General features: G+C 39.8%; 1 protein-coding gene across 4 annotated transcripts in view; it reads left to right on the forward strand.

Moving 5' to 3' along the window:
* ZNF521 (zinc finger protein 521) overlaps window positions 1-22,376 on the forward strand; it is a 346,926-nt gene that overhangs the window by 191,397 nt on the left and 133,153 nt on the right. For all 4 annotated transcript variants that reach the window (XM_072949085.1, XM_072949082.1, XM_072949084.1 and 1 more), the window contains one exon: window positions 1,568-4,920. In XM_072949085.1, the coding sequence (XP_072805186.1) occupies window positions 2,008-4,920 (2,913 nt within the window). In that variant the 5' untranslated portion in view covers window positions 1,568-2,007. The remainder of the gene's footprint in view (window positions 1-1,567; window positions 4,921-22,376) is intronic.

Genomic DNA, 22,376 nt, shown 5'->3' on the forward strand with positions numbered 1-22,376 from the left:
GTTGTCATCAGTTTCTAGATGCAGGAAAGGAATGATCCTCATCTGTTTCCTGTGGATAAGCAAGAGGTTGATAATCTAGTAAAATCTTGTTACCTTAAAGAAAGCAGACGTGGAATTTGTTTACATAATGCTTGCCAGTTTCCACTTTTATAATATAGCTTGCTGGTGAACTTTAGCTGTGAAGAATTTAAAAAGGTATTTGATCATATTCTAATTGCATATTATTAAAATACCCCAATAATATTCTAATAGGACCTGTTTTTCCCATAAAATCACTGTTGGAGCTCCAGTCCATGGTCTTGTCTGCATTTATGAAAAATCTTTCTCCTTTGGAGAGTGAAAAGCTTTTATAACGTCTTCTGATCTTGAATGAGAGATTGTTTTGAAAAGCCAAAAAGAGGTTTCACAACCTATTTGAGAAGGCCTCATTTTCCACTTGGATGTTAAAGGGACAGAAGTAAGAGTGTACACTTGCAATGAATGTGGTTAAAAAACACCTAACAGAGGGGAGAGTTACATCGTGGGTAACTTGCTAACGTTATATCTGGCTTTGAGGCTTGTTTGTCTTCTCTTTGTTACTCATAAATCTTTCAGCATTTACCATAATCATTTATCACTTTTCCTGTTTCCAGTTTTTCACAAGTTGCTTTGTCTCTGCTCACCTCAAAGTGCAGGTCCTGTTTGGCTAAGGAAGTTCATGCTGCTGAAGCTTTTGCAAAAGGAAGAAATGGTGGGCCACCTCTTGAACTTTCCAAACAAAATACACTCTTACAATCTGGCTCTTGTGAAACTCTCATTTTTTTTCTTGATCCCGGCTGATCCCAGCTACATGTAATATCTACCAGTACCCTTCTAACGTTGAATAATCCATTTCTGGCCTGTGCTATTCGAATCTTTCAGTTATTGAAGAAACCCTGGCTGTCTTTTATTACACAGGACATAATTATTATTGTGTTTTCTCTCTTCTTTCATGTGCTTACGTTTTAATATTTTTTTGCTGAATGCAATAAGGCCTGTATCAATACGAACTCCATAAAAGATTTTGGTCTTCAGAATTGCCTTTTTATATAAAAACAAGCAAAATGCAGAGGGAATTTTTTATTAAATATTAGACATCTGGGTTGACTGCATTAATTTTAAATCATTCCTGTAATATTTCCTCTTTTCATTTGGTTCTTCAGATGCTCACATAATATGCAAATCATTTTAGAATGAATACAAAAGAAACATTAAATATATTAAAATCTGCATTTTAATAAAATTGTCAATGCGTAATATATACCTTGCTTCTATGGAAGAATGATAAAAAGTAATAAAAGGGTAATTTAGACATAGAACTATTTAATATCTTTTTATATTTTACAATCCAGTGAAAAGTGAACAAAGAATAAACGCTTCGGGGTCAGATTTGAAAGTGTTCTACTCCAATATTCTCTCCTCTTTTTTTTTTTTTAACTCTAAAAGGTTCTAGTTGGTCCAGCCCTGGGTACTTGTTGACATGGTACAGTAAGCTCATTCCTGAACTCTCGACACGGACAATGACATGTTCCAATGCTTCTCGTTGCAGATGGAGTGGACGTGGAAGATGATCCCACTTGCTCCTGGCCTGCTTCCTCACCTTCCAGCAAGGACCAGACTTCCCCCAGCCATGGAGAAGGTTGCGATTTTGGAGAGGAAGAAGGCGGCCCCGGGCTCCCGTATCCATGCCAGTTCTGTGACAAGTCGTTCAGCCGTCTCAGCTACCTAAAGCACCATGAGCAGAGCCACAGCGACAAACTGCCTTTCAAGTGCACCTACTGCAGTAGGCTGTTCAAACACAAGCGGAGCCGAGATCGCCACATCAAGCTCCACACCGGGGACAAGAAGTACCACTGCAGTGAGTGCGATGCTGCGTTCTCCAGAAGTGATCACCTGAAGATCCACTTAAAGACTCACACGTCCAACAAGCCATATAAATGTGCCATTTGTCGCCGTGGGTTCCTGTCCTCTAGTTCCTTACACGGACACATGCAGGTTCACGAGAGGAGCAAGGACGGCTCCCAGTCCGGTTCCAGGCTGGAGGACTGGAAGATGAAGGACACTCAGAAGTGCAGTCAGTGCGAGGAAGGCTTTGACTTCCCAGAAGACCTCCAGAAGCACATTGCCGAGTGCCACCCAGAGTGCTCCCCAAATGAGGACCGAGCGGCCCTCCAGTGTGTCTACTGCCATGAGCTCTTTGTCGAGGAGACGTCCCTGATGAACCACATGGAGCAGATTCACGGAGGGGAGAAGAAGAACTCTTGCAGCATCTGTTCCGAGAGCTTCCACACCGTGGAGGAACTGTATAGCCACATGGACAGTCACCAGCAGCCAGAGTCCTGCAACCACAGCAACAGCCCCTCCCTGGTCACGGTGGGCTACACCTCCGTGTCCAGCACGACTCCAGACTCCAACCTCTCCGTGGACAGCTCGACCATGGTGGAAGCTGCCCCGCCAATCCCAAAGAGTCGAGGGAGGAAGCGGGCTGCTCAGCAAACCCCCGACATGACCGTCCCCTCAAGTAAACAGGCAAAAGTTACCTACAGCTGTATCTACTGCAACAAGCAGCTGTTTTCGAGTCTGGCGGTTCTACAGATTCACCTGAAAACTATGCATTTAGATAAGCCAGAACAGGCCCACATTTGTCAGTATTGCTTGGAGGTACTACCCTCCCTCTATAACCTCAATGAACATCTTAAGCAAGTGCACGAAGCTCAGGACCCAGGTCTGATTGTTTCCGCCATGCCGGCCATAGTCTACCAGTGCAACTTCTGCTCCGAAGTCGTCAACGACCTCAACACCCTTCAGGAACACATCCGATGTTCTCACGGATTTGCGAACCCTGCGGCTAAGGATAGCAATGCTTTCTTTTGTCCCCACTGCTACATGGGGTTTCTCACTGACTCTTCCCTCGAAGAGCATATAAGGCAGGTCCACTGCGATCTCAGTGGCTCCCGATTTGGGTCTCCAGTGCTCGGGACTCCAAAAGAACCAGTAGTAGAAGTCTATTCTTGTTCCTATTGTACGAATTCCCCAATATTCAACAGCGTTCTCAAACTGAACAAGCACATCAAAGAGAATCATAAAAACATTCCCTTGGCCCTGAATTATATTCACAATGGGAAGAAATCCAGGGCCTTGAGCCCCCTCTCTCCTGTGGCCATAGAGCAGACATCTCTTAAGATGATGCAGGCGGTGGGGGGTGCACCTGCACGGCCGGCCGGAGAGTATATCTGTAATCAGTGTGGTGCTAAGTACACGTCCCTAGACAGCTTTCAGACTCACCTGAAAACTCATCTCGACACTGTGCTTCCGAAACTGACCTGCCCTCAGTGCAACAAGGAGTTCCCCAACCAAGAATCCTTGCTGAAGCACGTCACCATTCATTTTATGATCACCTCCACATACTACATCTGCGAGAGTTGTGATAAGCAGTTCACGTCGGTGGACGACCTTCAGAAACACCTGCTGGACATGCACACCTTCGTCTTCTTCCGCTGCACCCTGTGCCAGGAAGTCTTCGACTCGAAAGTCTCCATCCAGCTCCACCTGGCGGTGAAGCACAGCAACGAGAAGAAAGTGTACCGCTGCACGTCCTGCAACTGGGACTTCCGCAACGAGACGGACTTGCAGCTGCACGTGAAGCACAACCACCTGGAGAACCAGGGCAAAGTGCACAAGTGCATCTTCTGCGGCGAGTCCTTCGGCACCGAGGTGGAGCTGCAGTGCCACATCACCACCCACAGCAAAAAGTACAACTGCAAGTTCTGCAGCAAAGCCTTCCACGCCATCATCCTGCTGGAGAAGCACCTGCGGGAGAAGCACTGCGTGTTTGAGACCAAGACGCCCAACTGTGGCGCCAATGGAGCCTCGGAGCAAGTGCAGAAGGAGGAGGTGGAGCTGCAGACCTTGCTGACCAACAGCCAGGAGTCCCACAACAGCCACGACGGGAGCGAAGAGGATGTGGACACCTCGGAGCCCATGTACGGGTGCGACATCTGCGGGGCGGCCTACACCATGGAGACCCTGCTGCAGAACCACCAGCTGCGGGACCACAACATCCGGCCCGGGGAGAGCGCCATCGTGAAGAAGAAAGCCGAGCTCATCAAAGGGAATTACAAGTGCAACGTGTGCTCGCGAACCTTCTTCTCCGAAAACGGCCTCCGGGAGCACATGCAGACCCACCTCGGCCCCGTCAAACACTACATGTGCCCGATCTGCGGGGAGCGCTTCCCCTCCCTCTTGACGCTCACCGAACACAAAGTCACCCACAGTAAGAGCCTGGACACTGGGAACTGCCGCATCTGTAAGATGCCGCTCCAGAGCGAGGAGGAGTTTCTGGAGCACTGCCAGATGCACCCCGACTTGAGGAATTCCCTGACGGGATTCCGCTGCGTGGTCTGCATGCAGACCGTGACCTCCACCTTAGAACTCAAAATCCACGGGACGTTCCACATGCAAAAGACGGGCAACGGGTCTGCGGTCCAGACCACGGGGCGTGGCCAGCACATCCCCAAACTGTACAAATGCGCATCTTGCCTCAAAGAATTCCGTTCCAAGCAAGATCTGGTGAAACTTGACATCAACGGCCTGCCATATGGTCTGTGTGCCGGCTGCGTGAATCTCAGTAAGAGCGGCAGCCCGGGCGCCAACGTCCCTCCCGGCACGAACAGACCGGGCTTGGGCCAGAGTGAGAGTCTGAGTGCCATGGAGGGGAAGGGCAAGGCCGGGGCGCTGAAGACGCGCTGCTCCAGCTGCAACGTGAAGTTTGAGTCGGAAAGCGAACTCCAGAACCACATCCAAACGGTCCACCGAGAGCTGGTGCCAGACAGCAACAGCACGCAATTGAAAACGCCCCAAGTATCGCCCATGCCCAGAATCAGCCCCTCCCAGTCGGATGAGGTAACTTGCCTTTTAAATGTTTGCTATTTAACCTCCTCGAGAATCTGTCTCCACTTTATGTTTACACTTTGCTCCGCTTTATTTATGGTCACGTGCTGAGAGATGCTTTGGTTGGAAATGCAGTGGTGTTTTCTTTTCCCCCGTAGCCATTAGCTAGCAATTACTTGCTTCTTGATAAGCAGCATTTTGGCTTGAATGGTGCAAAATAGGACTAATTCCAGACTCCCTAGGATCTTGTCTTCTCTATGACTGAAGAGACCAGCACTCATGCCAGCACCACCTGAGATCTGGACTCTCAGCGTAGCTTCACCGCGAGTTGAAATCCCCAGCTATGACTTGTGTGTATGGCAGAGAGATAATGACACAAAAGTAAGATGCCATGAGCCAACATGCTGGCCCTGAGTACATTAAAAAGAATATATATATATATATATATATGTATATTTGCAGATAACAAATTGGGTAGGGGTGGCTTTTTAATACCATGTTGTCAACACTCACTGTTTTTCTTTGTCTTCTGGGTAGTGAGGAAAATATTTTCTCACAACAGGATTTTTTAAAAGCCCCGACATTCATTAAGCACCACGTGCTCAATGTTCGTTTTAAAGGCACTCTCCCCAAGTCCTCACTCTCTGCGTTTGGGTTTCCAAATGAACTTTTTTTTCCCCCTTAGTTGAAGAGTTGTTTCGTGGTTGTTTTTTTCCGCCCTCACTATGAGTATGAAAAACAAGTTCATTTACAGTGGAAGTTTGTAACTCATCATTCCTTGAAGCTGAGCAGAGGATGGCTCATCTTATTAAAATTTCTTTATGCGGTATCACCTGGTTTCTAATAGCTCTTTCCACTTCCCTACCTGCCCCTATCTGGAGATCCAGCCAAATGAAAACCCCGGGGAGACCCATCTCCCTTCAGTCTGGGGTCACTGCGTTTTCCTTATCTTGTCTCTGCACTCACACCCCTCTCCGAGGCCCCCCTGCATCTCCCACAGATAACATCAGTCAGCTGGAGGGGGACAGCGGAGGAGATGATACAGAGCCCATCCTCCCGAATCCAGGCAGCTGTGTGGCAGGCAGCCTCCCAAACTTTGAAGCTGCTTTCTTTTCTCTCCTCCTCAAGTAAATCTGCACCTTTCTCTCATCTAAATAAATGCAGTCTTTTCAAACTGATGTGGACAGCTGGAAGAACATCTTTTTGACGACGGTTCACGACTCATGTGCTGGATCAAATCGTTTCTTTTGAAACAGATATTTCTAGGCATAGTCATATGAAACGAATTATTTTTTTCCTGACTTTTTATTTCAAAAACGTTTAAACTTATAGGAAAGGGAATAACACAGAAAACACACATGTGTGTGTTCGTGAATCCATGTTACAGATTTACCAGAAAAGAACATTGTGTTACAGCTTTCTCTCTTTGCAACCTTTTTTTTTTTAAATTAACCTGAGCAACGTGTAAGTAAGTTGTAGCCATCACATCTCCTAAGAATAAGGGCATTTTCCTATTTAAACACAATATCATTAGCTCAGGCAAGTATTTAAATCAGGTAAAGAAATTAAATAAATCTTTACTACCATCTATAAGTCCATAATCAAATTTCCCCAATAATCCCCCAAATGTTTTATCTTTAAATGCTTTTGAACAAGAACCCTTTAAAAAAATTCATGCAGAATATTATTCCTCTCTTTGTTTTGTTACATTTAACATATATAGAAGAGTTTTTGTATTCATATTTAATTTGAATAGGACATAAAATTGGTTTAAAATGAATCTGCGTGTGTGTGAGTGTGTGTGTGTGATTGTGATGGTATGTGTGCATTTAAAATCAAGCAAAACCAAGCTCTTGTTTCTTAGTAGATTGTTTATGGAAAGGCATATGCCTGTTTCTTCTTATCTCTTCATGGCTTATATTTTCTGATATTTCTTAGTTGCTCTATATTGTAATAGCATTTGGGGTGAAATATTTTAAAAATGAAGGAGGATGTGTGAATAGTCTTCACATGTTAATTTGGTTAGAGTTGATCAGGAAAATTTACCTTTACGGGATGGTCAAGTCTTCAATTATACCTTAAAATCTTAATTATAAAGCTTAATTATATCCTTCACTTACATAGAATAATACAGAAAATATTTTAAAGTACTTTTTTATTTTAATTCTTACAATAGTGTTTTTTAAGCACCTAGCTACTGAGGGTTAAAAATGATTCTATGCAAAAGAGTATCTCCTTATTAAATCTGATTAATAACTTGTAGCAGTGCCCTTAGTTGACCACATATTAAGATTCAGTTGTACATTTTTCCTTTGTGTCACAAAGTTCACTAATCTATTTAACATTTTCATCATTGTCACTGTTTTTTCTTTATCATATTATTTGTCATAAAATTTCATATGCCTACTTCCTTTCTAATACTCTATACAGTTAAAAATGTAATGTAGACTATATTATCTGGATTGACATAGAAAATTATCCAAACATAGGTAGAGTTTTACAAAAAGCAGCCTAAAAATAATGTATCAGCAAGAAAAGACATATAATAAATACTAATTTGTTCCCATTCTTCGTTAGCCAAGCTAAGCGGCTATGACTTACTGTGAGTATCCTATGAAGTTTTCACCAGCAGAAGTAAAGGAGAAGTTATTATGTGAGTCTTTGCCAAAAGACAGGTATGCCATTTGGGACGAAGTTTTATCACGAAAAGAAGTATGACATGAACGCCCCTTGACTTAGATGTCCTAGGCAGGAACTGAAGGACCTAGCGATGCAGGTGGTATTTTCATCTCTTCTTCTTGCTGAGGATTGAGGCTTCAGAAGGGAAAAGAAGACCTCGGGAGGTAATAAAACCTGGGAACATACGTATTGTCAAGAACCAGATTAGATTCTTCTGGACTATGACTTAACGATCACGTTAGAGTACTGCTAGACACTGGAGTGCACCTTTCAAAGACTGACAAGAATGTTACTGGTTGAGACTACAGTACCTATTTAAAGGGGATTTAGATATAATCTGGGGAGGGATAAGTACTTTATAACCCCATATAACCCAAGAAATGGATGAAAGACAAGACATGTGACAATTAAAGAAGGACAGTAGTAGATAACTCTCATGTGATGGAGAAATTTGGAACTGGAGGCAGAAGATCTGAATTTGAACTCCCATTTCTTCTGCATGATGATTTCTGAATTTGTGAAAAATGTTCTCTTTGTGCTCAAATCCTATAATTATCAATCTAAATTTGCTGTGGAGACTTTGTTTTGAATAAGACATTTGGGGGAATCTATTCATTTCCCTTTGCTCCTGAAAGGTTGACTATAATACGAATCTGTACCTGCAGTGATTCCATATACGGCAGAGAGAATTTGAGTCAGGAAGAACGCTGGACATCTAGCTTTTTCCACACATGAAGCACCTTACAAACTTACTGGCATTTACTGTGTGTTGAATAGATGTCAGTTCTTCTGTAGTTAGTTGACACTGGTCAGCTCTCTGGTCAAACGCTGCCCCTTCTGGACCTCAAAGTGTCGTGTCATGATAATACTGGAAGTCTGTTTCCATTTGCCCCCATTTCCCCGGGACCCTTCATAGCCAGGTTTCTCTGAGGGGTGATTTACTCACATTTCAATTCACATCATCCCCACTGTTCTGTTGAAGATGCTCTTGCAGGGGTTACCAGTTATCTCCATGTTTCTGGATGCATGTATGGTGCCACTGAGTCAAAGCTAGAAGGAATGATGGAGGTCATCCAGTTAAGCTGCTTTATTCTACAGACAACAAAACAGAGCCAGATAAATTGAGAACTGTCTAAGGTCACGTAGCTAGTAAGTAGTGTAGACAAGAGGCTCTGAGAATCCAGGTCCCCAACTCCAGGTTCAGGATTCTCTTTTCATAATCCCACTGGCATTTTCCTGTAGCTGCAGCCTCATCCTTGTCTTTTTCAGAAAATCTTCTCGGTATTGCTGTCTGGTTTTCTCTTGTCATTCACCCCTTCCACCCGGCTTCTCTAGAAGGCCTTCTCTGATCCCAGCTTCCCACCACAAGCATCTCCCTTTCCCTTGAATGCCGTGTCTATACAATATGTTATAAATCTTATATAAAAATTGTTACAGGGCTTTGTAATTATCTATGTACATTTCTCTTTTCTTCCATGAATTCCTTGTGGCAAGAATTTACTCAACCTGCTATCCCTAATCCCTATGACAATGTCAGGCCCATAGTGGGCAGGTGCCCCCACGGTGGGTGTGGTGGAGCTGCGTCTGCCTGGCGGCTCCCCCAGAGCCTTTTCCCACACCTGGCAGCATGGCAGGACAGCTGGCCGCCTGGCTTTTCTCATGCAGGAACTACCTGATACAGTGACTGGAACCTAGAAGGTGTTAAATAAATTTGGGTTGTTCTGCTGCTTGTGTTAACTATAGGATCGCTATTCATAACTTTACACCATTTGAACTCAAAATACTGCTATTTTGTTATTGAAGTTCTGTCACAGATATTATGAGCATGTACAGGTCTGCTCCGACTCCAGGACTGCCTTCTCAAAGAAGTTGTAATTGTCCTGCCAGGGTTGCCAGTGGTCTCCAGGCTCATTTCTCCGTCGCATTCTGCAGAGAGGACGGCGCCTTCCTGGCCACGCCCCTCTCTGACGTCATGGCGTGCCCTCTCCTGGTTTTCTTGCTCTCTCTGCCCTTGGAGGTTTCTCATCCTGTGCCGGTTCTAAAAGTGTAGGAATTCTTTGCTGCTCATCCTTGGTCCTCTTTTTCTTCTCTGTCTACTCTTTCAGTAGGCATCTCCTCTGCTCATGTTGCTGCAACTATTTTTTTTTTTTGCTAAGAATTCCCAAATTTATGTTTCTAGTCTAGATCTCCTCTTAGTACCAGATGACTGAGTTCTGAAGTGTAATGTGTTCAAAGTAAACTTTTGATTCTCTCCCCTGAAGCCTATCTTTTTCCAGACTTCCGTCATTTTAGTAATTCGTCATCCAATGACTCAGGCAAAGCAAGAAACCTGGGGAAACATTCCTGATTCCTCTGTTTCCCTCATTCCTCACATCTGGTCTATTAATAAGTTCCCATCCGTTCTTCATGCTGGGAAGTGTCAATCACATGAAGTTCCTCAGTGGCTTCCCATTTCACTCAAATAAAATCCCAACCTCTCACCAGTTTATGAGGCCACACACATTCTGTCTGGCCTGGCTGCCTTCACCTCGCCCCGGTGGCTCTTCCTCCTACGCCACTCCCAGCCTCCCAGCCTCCGGAGTGGGGGTCCCTCCAGAGCCTTCACACACGTGCTGCTCCCTCCCCTGGCCCGCACTTCTGAGCCAGCCTGTCTGCACCGTGGGCTCTTTCTCAGCTGTCAGGTGGCCCTTCCCTTAACTTACTGACATTGGTCTCCTCCTCAGGATTTCCTTTTAAAAATGGTCATTTTTGTTTACTTCTTTATTTCCTTCTTCCCCTTTCTCACCTCGAACATCCAACAGTTTATCATAAGAGCTTAACAAATATCAGTTGAATAAATGAACGTAGTATAAGCACCTCAAAGTGATAGAAATAGTGTCTGCTCCATCCTCTGGTGTGTATGCAAGAATATCTAGTAACCGATACACATAGGTAGAAAGTTTACCCAAAAGTACTGTGGTGCTTTAAAATGAGGTGTGATCTAAAAGTATTAAATACGCTAAAAGGCTTGAAATTCCTAACAATTCCATGATCATCTTCAGTGTCAAGGTCTATCTTAAGTGTCTCAAAGTGAATATTCTTCCTTCATGATTCTTGTACTAAAAATGGAAATGTACATGTTGACAGTTCAGAACCTCCTTAAGACCTAGAGTTCTGTTTTATTTTGCATAATAAAAATTTTCATATGAGGTTGAAAAAAAAACTTCAAAGTTTTTGTATTTCAAATTGCTGATACTAAATTTTGCTAAGTTAATTCCTCTAAATAAACAATATCTTTAAATTAAGTAGAAAACTTATATGACCAGATAGATTTGCAAGGTTCAAAATGTTCTTGAAACAATCTGAGTTGCTTTGCCAAGTTTAATCTGCTTCCAGACTTATTGTTGCTGTGTTCAGTATTGGTCTGGCGTCCACGGTGCACTGGAGCAGGGAGCTAATGACCCCTGGCACAAGGACTGGGGTGTGGAACATGGAAACAGCGGTCCCCAGTCCCACGTTCACCTAGCACTGGTCATTGCATCACACATTGAATTTGCTGCCGCTTCCATTCCTAGATTTTCTGCTCTTACTTTCAGTTCTGGATTTTTTGCTGATGCTTTGTTTCCATGTGGGTACAGTGTCCTTTAGAACATACGGGATTCAAAACTAGGACTGTTTCTCTGTACAAGCGTGAATCTTGAATTGCACGTTTCTCCACTGAGTACTAGGTGAAAAAGTTTGAAATCATCTTTTATCGTAGTAGAATTCTATTTAAGGGGAGCATTTTACATTTTTAGCTGAAATTGTATCAAGGTAGAAATGAGTGAATATCTACTCAAGATGATTTTGAGTAATTGAAAGCTGAATTCAGGATCTTTTATTCCTGCATGGCTCCCCTCTTTACGTAATATAGATGCAGTTCCTATTGGATGTACTTTGCATTTCTAGAAGATTAACAGCCTAAATACGAGAACTTTGCTAAAGTCTTTTTAAAAATCTGAATAGTCAGTTCCCTTATTTATATATATTTTTTCACCTTTTCACATTTTCCCCTTTTAAATATGCATGTTTCCAAGGATTCTATTTTTGTTTTTCTCTTCCCTTACCCTCATTTCCTGTTACCTAATTATTATCCAGTACAGATAACTAAAATATCAAATTTCAGCTTGTAAACCTCCTGTTAAGTCCCAGTCTTAGATTTTCAGCTACCTTTTTGATGTTGCCATTTGAACATTCTTTTAGCCTTTTGAGCAAATCAAATCATAATTTCTTTTTCTCCAATTTTTTTCTGTGTTCCATCATTCTCCTAGTCATTCTTGTTTAAAACTTAGTGTGTATCGCCTTAATCTTGTGTGTTCTCCTAACCTTTTGGGTTAGTCACTCTCCGGGTGCTGTGTTTTCTTTTCTGTTTGCATCTCCTGCATTCTCTCTCCAAGCCACACGTCTTATCCTTGTAAACTCACTGCTCTCTTTCTCTCTCTTCCTACCATAAACCGATTCTTGACAAATTTAAAAGTTTAGGTTCTCACACATCACGTTCTATGACCATAATACAAATACAGTATAAATGAAAAGGAGATATTTTTTAAAACCCCATATATGTTAAAATTAAACTACCCATGGAACAAAGACAGCATAAAATTAGCAATTAAAAACAGAACTGAAAGACAACTACAGTTTAAAACATGTGAGATATAAACTAACACAGTATGTAGCGGAAAGTTATTAGAACATGAAAACACGTATTAGAAAATAAAAAAGACATCGTATCAAGATAAACATCAAACTTAAGACACTAGGAAAACAGCAAGAAAACAAACCCATAAAAAGATAGAAAGGGGAAAAATAGTGAAGCTAAGAGTAAAAAGTAATGACATATAAAGCGAACAACAAGGAGACCAACAAAGTAAAACGTTAATTTTTTGAAAAGACTAACAAAATTGGCAAACTTCTGGTGAGGTTAGGCAGATTAAAACAACAAGCGTTAAGTCATATTAATAATGAAAAGGGAGCAGGAGTTTAAAAGATAGTGGGAGAAGCACAACACATAGCAGAATGACTGAAATAAAGAAGAATGCATAAGTTCTTTTTTGCAAGAATGAAGAGCAGCTGGAATGCTCTTACTTTCCTGGTGGGAGTATAACTTCGTATAACTGCTTTGGAAAACTGTTGGATACTAACATTGATTACTAACTTGCTCTATGACTCATCAATTCTACTCCTAGGTTTATATATAAGAGACATGTGTGCATATGTTTAACAAGTATTCATCATAGCTTTTGCATATAAGCTTCAAGCTGGAATCAATCAAAATGCCTGTCAAAATAGAATAAATAAATACACTCATATAATGGTATGAATTAATTTCATTCACACAATGGGATACTACTCATAAACAGAGAAGAATGAACTACTGCCATGTAACAAGCTGAATGACTTAGTTACAAAGATGAAAAAAGGGAACCAGACACATCCTACTCCGTGACTCCATTCATATAAAATACAAGAATGAGCAAAACTGATTTGTGATGATTGAAGTCAGAATAGTTACATCTGGGATGGTATCAACTGGGAAAGGGCAGAAGGGATTCTTCTGGTTGCTAGAAACATTCCATATTTAGATCTATGTGGTGGTTACGTGGTATTTGTAATATTTCATCAGTCGAATGATACATTTAAAGTTACAACAGTTTACTGTATGTATGCTAGTTCTCAATAAAAATTTTACAAAATATACCAAAAACACACAAGATGAAAAAGAGTAAGAGAATATTATGAAGAACTTTATGCTAATAACTGGAAATGTTTGATTATATGGAAACAGTCTTAGGATAATATGTCACCAAAGCTGGCTCAAGAAAAAGGAGAGAAGTAGAGTGATCCCATTAACATGAAAGAGTTAACCAGTTGTTGAAAACCTCCCCCCAAAGAAAATATCAGAACAGCACACAATTCCAAAGCTGTGCCAGAAAGTACGAAAAGAGGGAACACTCTAGTTCATTGAATGAGTCTAGTATAATCTTGATGTCAAAACCAAAGACAATAAAAGAAAAATTTAGACTGATTTTACTCATGATTTTATAGTTTAAAATTTTAAACAAGATATAAACAAACTAATTTCACTATGTTAAAAAAAGATTTTGTACTATGACTAAAATGATTTTATCACAAAATGCAAGGTGGGTTCAACCTCAGGAACTCAATGAAATTTACCACATTAACAGTTCAAAGGAGATAAATTGCATGTTTTTCTCAAGAGTTGCATAAAAAACCAAATACAGCATACTTTCATGATTGGAAAAAAAAACAATGACCAATAGACAGTAATTTTCTTACCCTAATAAAGACTGTTTAAAATACCATCATCAGCAGGCATCATTTAATCAGTGGAGAAATTTTAATACAATTATTATTTTATAATAAAATCCCTAATAAGGCCTCCTGGGTGATTTGACCAACAATGAAAGATAAGATAAAAAAGAATTTACTTATAAAAAGGTTGCACTAAAACTGAAAAGAACTGAATTAAGCTGTTATTTGGAGGTCATATGTTTGTATACAAAACAAAATCCATAGAATCTAAAAACAGATTATTGCAACAAATAAAACTTTAGCAAAGTTGCTGGGTACCAAATCAACTCATATGAGTTATTGGGGTTTTTGTTCACCACCAAAAAACTTAGAAAATATGAGTTTTAAAATAATCCAACTTATAATAGGTATAAAAATTAGGTGCTTAGAAATAAATCTTATAAGATGTGTAAGACTATGGAGAAAATGATAAAAACATTATTAAAGGATATTTTAAAAGACTTAAATGATCAGATTTAACTTGTTCAGGAATAGGAAGACTCAATACTGTAAAAGTGTCAATTGTCCCTAATTTGATCTATGGATTCATATCTATTCCAATGAAAATTCAATAGGTTTTAAAATGTATTTTTTATATTTTCATCTTTTGGAACTTGACAAGCAGATTCAAAAATGTGTATGGAAGAACAAAAGGTCAAGAATAGCAAAGATACTCTTAAAGAAAAAGAGCAGGCAGGATAGGGTTTGTCCTACTATGGGGTCAATTTGTAATAAATCTGCAGTAATTAGAATGTGTGATATTAGTCCACAGAACAAAACAGATATTCTCCCCAAAGAGATATCAGACATATAAAAACTCAACATAGAATAGAACTGTCTTTGCATCTCAGTAGGAGAATGGATAGAGTGTTCAACTTGTTAGCCATATAGAAAATAAAATAAAATTGATTCCCTACTCAAGTGTACAAAAATGTATGAAAGACAAAGCCATAAATCTTAGAAGAATATTTTTATGACCTTAAGTTAAGGAATGATTTCTCAAATGAGACCCAGAAAGTATAAGTCACAAATAAAATGTTGTGTATGTTTATCTACATTAAAAATAATAATTTCTGTTTACCAAAAGTTACCATAAAGCGAGCAAAAATAAAAGATGATAAGGTGAACGAACATGTTTATAATACATGGAGCCGGAAAAAAGTATTCATGTCCTAAATATGTAAGAAATAGCCACAAATCAACAAGAAAGCTCAAACCACCAAATAAGAAAATATGAAACTAACATAAACAGACATTTCACTGACAGGAAACATGAAGTTCCAGTAAACAGGTGAAAATACGAATCCTCATCAGTAATATGGGAAATTCAAAATCAGACAGAATCATACATGGTCTGGGAAGACCACACAGGAAGCTTAAGTTGGGCATACAAGTGTTTGTTTAACAGTTACTCTTTATATATTACCTGTGTTACAAATAGTCTTTGTAAGCATTTAACATTTAACTTAAAAAGCAAAATAATCAAGACCATAAGTATGCAATCAGTATCACTCGTCACAAATATTAAGATAAGTATTAAAGTAATACTATTAATACATGATACTGTTTAAGAAATTCTAGCTATGTATTCACACCTGCAGAGGTCTGTGAGCCTGAAACCTGTTCTTTCTTTGTTACAAGTAAGTTTATCACCTTTTGTAGAGGTATTAAAGACATACAAGCATCTTAGTGAGACTTTCTTGTGCAATTAGAAAGAGTGGTACCCATGCTTTATAGTTAAGGCTGTACGTGTCTCACACTTTGGGGGACATTAGCCTGTAGCTTTAACTTTTTATTCCTTGTCAAGTGCTTCAATTTAAGATAACAAATTTATTAATTTCCTGCTATGTACAAGACATTAGCCTATCAGGTTTGTAAAGAGGATGAGCATTATATGAATATGGTTATTTGAATACATGTCTTTCTTCCCAGCATTGCCCCCTGAGGGCTTATAGTTTACCAGGGAAAATTAGTGTATAGAAATAAATATAGTGCAAAGTAGAATGGAGTATGTGTCTTAATAGAAGGACTAGTGAAGTGCTAACCTAGTGCAGTGGAGATGACAAATAACCGGGCAGGAGCCAGCTCTGCAGATGGCTGTGGGAAGAGCAAACAAATTGGAAAGACCTTCCACAGCAAAAGACCTAAGGCGGCAGCATGCTTGGCAGGCTTAGGAATAGCAAGGGGCGAGCGTGACCGGAGCGCAGGGAGCCCGAGCCAGGGGCGGAGGCAGGGCTGACTTGTAGCCTCCGTGTTTGTCTGGAGAGTGTCTGATGCATCGCATCGTAGGGTCTTAGTCAACACTTGCAAATAATTGAAAGCTGGTGATTAAAACAAACAGAAAAAGAAACAAATAAGGAAACATTTCTCTGAGAACTAAATGGTGACACAGTCTCTTAGAACGAATGACACATCAATAGAACAGAGACTTCTCATAAGTATGGAACAGACTATGCAATTCGTATCACACAGAGACTGAGTGGCAGGTGAAATCCTGTGAAAAATGCCCATATCAAGGCAGAAGATTGATTTTGTTGAATTAAACATTGTATGACATAAGCAAGCCTTCAGCTGAGTCTGAACATGTTTTGTTATTCAGAGATTGCCTTCATGGCTATGGAGAGTTTAAGCATATGCCACATAATGTAGTAGAAGAAAATACTGCACTTAGAAAAAAAAAATGAGTTCACGTAACAGTTAACAGAACCATCTGTGTGATCTTAACTAGTCTTTCCTAAGCTTGAGTTCCTTCATTGCCAACATGGGTATAATCTATACTTTGCCTACTTTATAGGGTTATTGTGAACAGTAGATCATACATGTTTGTGTGAAAGTTCTTGGTAAACGTGAAGCACCCAACAAATGTTGCATGTGGGACATCATTTATGTAATACCTATGTGTAGGTCTGTACATATCCCTGTGTATGTATGCACACATTCATATAACGACTATATAAACTGCTTCAGTTAATTTATTATAATCTAGAGTAATTGTACCTAATGCTAGGACTATGGATTATTTAGTCAAAATGCATTGAAATCAGTCATCATACATCCAGAAAGTTGATGACAGAAAAGCATAATCAAATATTAAAATAAACCTAGAAGCAATGAAATCCAAGGAACAAAGAGAATGTAAAAGTGACAAAGATAAAATATTACTCAAGAGACAGCATCAGCTAACAATAAATATAAAAAGAAGAAAAACATGTGAATAGAAGAGTGTATAGGTGGAAAAAGTAATTACAGACAAGAAATCGAAAATGTCCAGCAGTGTTGCTGGATTGAAACATATCGTGGGGAGCAGAGGAGCAAAAAAATTGGGGGGAAATCATATCTAAGAAAATTAAAAATTGTAAGTGAAAGGCATAGTAAGTGGATACTAAAATAAGACCCTTTCTCCTAAGCTCAGGAGACAAGTGAATAGTTTGAGAAGAGGTTAATTTTAAAGAACTATTATTTGTTTGCCTAAAACCCAGCGGCCATGTTCTTCATGAATCAAATATATTTACATTCTGGGGAAAGAAAGTGGTGAAATTTTTGCTTTTGTTTTTGTTCTTGGACAAGATTTGTCTTTTAAATGCATAACCTTTGATTTAGTGTGCTATTTTAAAGATTACTTAGAAGTAAGTGATTGAGAGATATTTTGAAGCAAAGACACACCGTGAATTAGAAATCAGAGTTGATAAACCCAGCTTAACAAAAGTCTGATGTTAACGTACTCTTCTTAAGATAAGTCCAAGGATTATCTTGTGTATTTTATAAGTGTGCCTTACCGTAAGGAAGCGAAAAGGAGCTTCCTTATTTCCTAAAAGCTTGTGATAAAGAAATGTCCAGAAATACAAATTTAATTACAAAGAGTTCCCACATGTTTAATAAAGATCATTCTATTAAAAAAGTAAGAGGAAGAACAGAAGAATGGGAAGAGGGAGGGCAGGTAGAAGGAAAGGTGGGAGAGAGGACTAAATGACCAAATGAGACAGCTGAAGAACTTGCAGGAAGCCCTCTAAACTTAATGTCTATACCCACTAGGACTAGAAAATTGAAATCGTTTTGGTGGAAGACAGATCCTTTTAGCACCATAAATTGGATCTGGATTGATACCACTTTGTTACACAGATTTAAATTATTCCAGAACAGACATTCCAAAACTGCTTATATGCATTTGCATCTAGTTCATTCATTCCTTCAACAATTACTGCGGTTCAGACGCCTGGCAGGCATTGCGCATAGGCAATGGCAAACATCGTAGATATTGCTTCATGTTTCTCTTGGCAAAGAATCAAACCTTCAAAAAGCAAATGTACTCTCATAGAGTGAATCATACCCACGTTAAGATGGCGAGGAGTTGACAGGATTAGAAATAGGAATATTCTCAAATGCCTAGTAAGGATATTCAACAATGAGATTACAAAAGATCTTTTAAAAGAATGACTGATTTATTGCCTGGGCTTTTAAAGAACATCTAAAAAATATTGCGGTGCTTGCCTTGCACAGATTCTATAAAAAATGTCAAATTTGATATTACTGTCTTTTTCTAAACAATGTTCCTCCTCATATCCTACACTATGGAGCAGTGTTCTCAAGGAACAGAAAGCCCTGTTGGGAAAGGGCCCCCTATTTCCTCAGCTTATGTTTTTGGACATTTTTAATAAGGAAAATGTCTAGTTTTGTAAGATATATTATCATTAATAGTCATGCAGAGGTTTTTCAGGTCCATAATTCAATTCTCTGGGGTAATCTGGAGGAAGGCTAGGTCTTATCTGGTTGTATGGCGCAGAATTTAGGTATTTTGGTGGCAGCATGTCTGGTTGAGGTATCTGGTTCCCGTTAGTGAATTTCTCCGAAAAACATTTATTCTTGAGGGTACTTGTAAAAAGCCCAAACCAGTTCACTTCTGTGTGGTTCAGCTCCTCCTTCATCAGTGCTCGGAGTCCGGCAGCGTGCTGGCTGCTGGGGTTGTAGAGGGGAAGTAAGACATCATTCCTTAAGTGACAGGAAGCCTTAGAATGTAGTGTGAATAGATGCCTTGAATATAATGCAGCGAACTTTATGCTAAAAGTAGGCACTGAGAAATGAGAACCCCAACGAAGGCAGTGGGTAGTAGAGAGAACTAGCGATGGAGAGGTGGCGCCCTGGAGGCCATCCGGTAGTCCCAGGAGCCCCAGTAAGTTTCAAGCAGGATGGCTAGATAGCATGGCGAAAGTTACCAATTCCTTTTTGTAATTGTGCGCCCCCCTCCACCACATAAATGTGGGTGTGTTCATGGTGACCTGGAGTTCCAGGCTTGCTAGCTTTCTGTGAGTCACCGACAAGGACACTTCATCTCTCTGGACCCCACTTTGATTATCTGTAATGAGGAAATTGAAATACTCACTTGTCCCTTTTAGTTCCCAAACTCCCCGATACTCTAGATAAGCTTGTGCTAGTGCCTTTGAAAATACAAAGAATATGGTGGCATTTTATTCTGTTTTTTTAAACATATTTTTGGAATGATGAATGAGGAGGAATTTAAGAAATCCAAATAAATTCAGTTAAATCATCGGGTTCAAAGAACCCCACCACTTACACGTTTATATAATTGTAACCGAACAGTATGCTTTGTAATAGGTAGAGTCAAGGAAACAGACCTCTACCCTCAGAAACTTACTGTTGAAGAGTACAAACAGCAAGAATTGAAAAGTAAACACCACGGTGCTGTGTGGGTGTAATTGCTCACAAGCTTTATGGAGCAGGGGGGGTTGGGAAGCAATTTGAAGAAGAGAAGGGTGGTGTGACATGCTTCAGTAGGAAAGCTGTTTGAGTGGAAGGGACGGACAAGTGAAGGCGGAACCCGAAATGAAAATGGGGAGAAAGAGAGAAGCAACAAAAAAGAACTGCTGGGAGTAGGAGGGCAGGAGGTAAATACCTCAGTGGAGATGAGTGATAAAGGACCAGGTAATCTGGGCACATACAGGGTAGCTGAAACCACCCAAATAAGAGGGAGGATGTTCTGTAGATAAGACAAGAACTGCCAGGATGTGAAGTATGCCTTTTCCAGAAGAATAGCTGGAAGGATAGATTAGGAATATAAACAAAGGAGAATCACTGTGACACTGCAGGAGCCTTCATCTAAAGAGAAGTGGAAGGAAGCAAAGGTTTTTATTTTACAGTGAACAGGTATGAATCATTCACACATTAACTGATTGTGTGTAAATATTTAGGTATTGCATAGATACCAGATGGGGAAGACAGAGCCCTCTCCCTTCCTCTACAGCCCTTTAGAGATAAACCAGTTTTATCGAAATAATTCTGATACAACATGCAATGAATTATAAGGGAATCAAAAGGAAACTTTTATGATTTAATGTTAAATAAAACTCCTCTCCGTGTCAGCCTTTGATACTTACAAGGAGTCTCTAGTAAACGGTACTTTGCCCAACTTGCTTTTAGGGCAAAAGTTACATACTTAAGAAAATATGTCTTAATGGATTCTAAAATATTCTACTCTCTCACAGAACTTTCCCCTGGTCTATGGTGGGATGGCAAATTGTATTACCAACCTTTGTCATTGGCCCTCCATGGGCATGTGGTACAATTCAGTGGTGCTGCAGCATTGTACTTAACGTTCCTACTTCTTCATCTGTCCCACTGTTTATCTCCAGTGTCTACCAGCCACACCTCTTTATTTTAACAAAAGTGAGACAAAAGGGAGTTTCAGATTTTTAAGGTGAAAACAATCAGTATATGGTTGGAATAACTGATGAGGAAAATAGACCCTAGTTTGATATGAGGCACAATTTTTTGTTTCTTCTTTTCCTCCTCAGATTTATGTTTATAAAAGACTCATTATTTAAACTACTATGTACCCACTTCCAATTTCTTAGGTTTCTTGAAATGATATGAATGTTTATGAAACAGTCAGTACAGGAAGTTAACTGCTGGGAGTGATAAATCCCTTCATACTAGGAACTGGCAAAACATGATAGCCCTGGATAACTCGGGGCAAATTCCCTGCCTAACTCAAAAAGAATCAGGACATACACTGGCGACAGCACCAGTGTAGTCTGTGTTGGCCTCTTCCAATTTACTAATTCTGGTGCAATGTACGGTGGAAGAGAAATGTGCAGGCTGAAATAGGCAAGTCCCACGTAGTACTTTAGGAATGAAGGTGACGAATGTGGGATGCCTCTTGAGCTTGTCCATTGGACAGTCAATAAACAAAGTGTATTGACTCTTCACTTTACGGACAACAGAATAAGAAATTGGTTCAGCTGAATTTGCAAAGGCATAAAAGTGAACAGCAACTGAATCCATCACGTTAAATGAGATCATTAGACGAAGCTCTCCTAGTAGGACGGATAAGCCAGGTCCCTTGGAAGAGACTCCAGTATCTGAATCAGGAGAAATCTGAGGACTGGGGATGAAAAAGTAAGCCTAATAAAGCATCTCTCACCAAGGGAAGCTTGACCTTAAATCTAGTTTTTAATATTAAACATCAAGTTCAAGGACATAAAAGACAAATTTTGAGGGAAATTTGTTAGGAGACAATTCAATTTAAATGTAAACCTTTGAAAATAAGGTATTTTGATGCTGTTTTTATCTAATATTCAAAAAGAACCCAAGAAAAGTTGGAAAAAAAAAAGGCTTTGCTTTTTTTTTTTTTAACCCTTTGATTTCAGAGTTAATGGTAGCTTATATTTATATCTTTGTGGAGTTTTGGATTTTATTTGTAAAAATAAATCTGCTTAAATAAGTATTTTTCTTTTCTTATACCATATAGGCCTGTGCAAAATTTGTCTATAATTAAAAGAAAAAAATGGCAACTTTAGTCACTTAAAACAAAAATCTTTTTCCGATTCTTTCTGACTAGGTTTTTGTCTCTTTCTTTTTCCTTTCCAGAGCAATCTTCTTTAGCCCCTCTTCTGTTCTGAATTACCTTCCTCATTCTGCCAAATACCCCCACCAGACTGTGACTTGCCTGGCATGTAGTAGACACTTTGTAACTTGGTTTTGAGCTCAAGGAGGTTATTTCCATTTTGGACTTCAGAGCAGGTCTCTTCTCTCCCTCTTTTCTTCTCTTTTCCTGACTTTTGTAGACCATATTCATCTGTCCCTATGTAGTACATCTTCACTGTCTTCTCTGTGCTGACACCACTGGCACTCGGTCCTGAATTGCTTTACCATGTTATGTAAGCAAAATAGTTATAACAGTTTAATCTTTGTGTGAGCTCTTTCCTCGTTGATTTTAGGAATTATGTTTAGTATCTCTCGGTTCCTGAGTGTTTTAGCACATGCCAGACATTGTGTAAAGTGCTATATAGTCTTTAATCTCTGGACATGAATGACACCTGTAAGACAATGTGTCTTTCTTTCAACCACCATGAGAACACACGATAGAAAATTGACACTGGCATTTTTTAGTGAATTATTTGGGTGAGGTTTTCATCATTGGTAGATTTATTTCATTTCACCCATTT

This window comes from Vicugna pacos, chromosome 24, assembly GCF_048564905.1.
Source record: "Vicugna pacos chromosome 24, VicPac4, whole genome shotgun sequence".
In the NCBI taxonomy this organism is placed as follows: Eukaryota; Metazoa; Chordata; class Mammalia; order Artiodactyla; family Camelidae; genus Vicugna; species Vicugna pacos.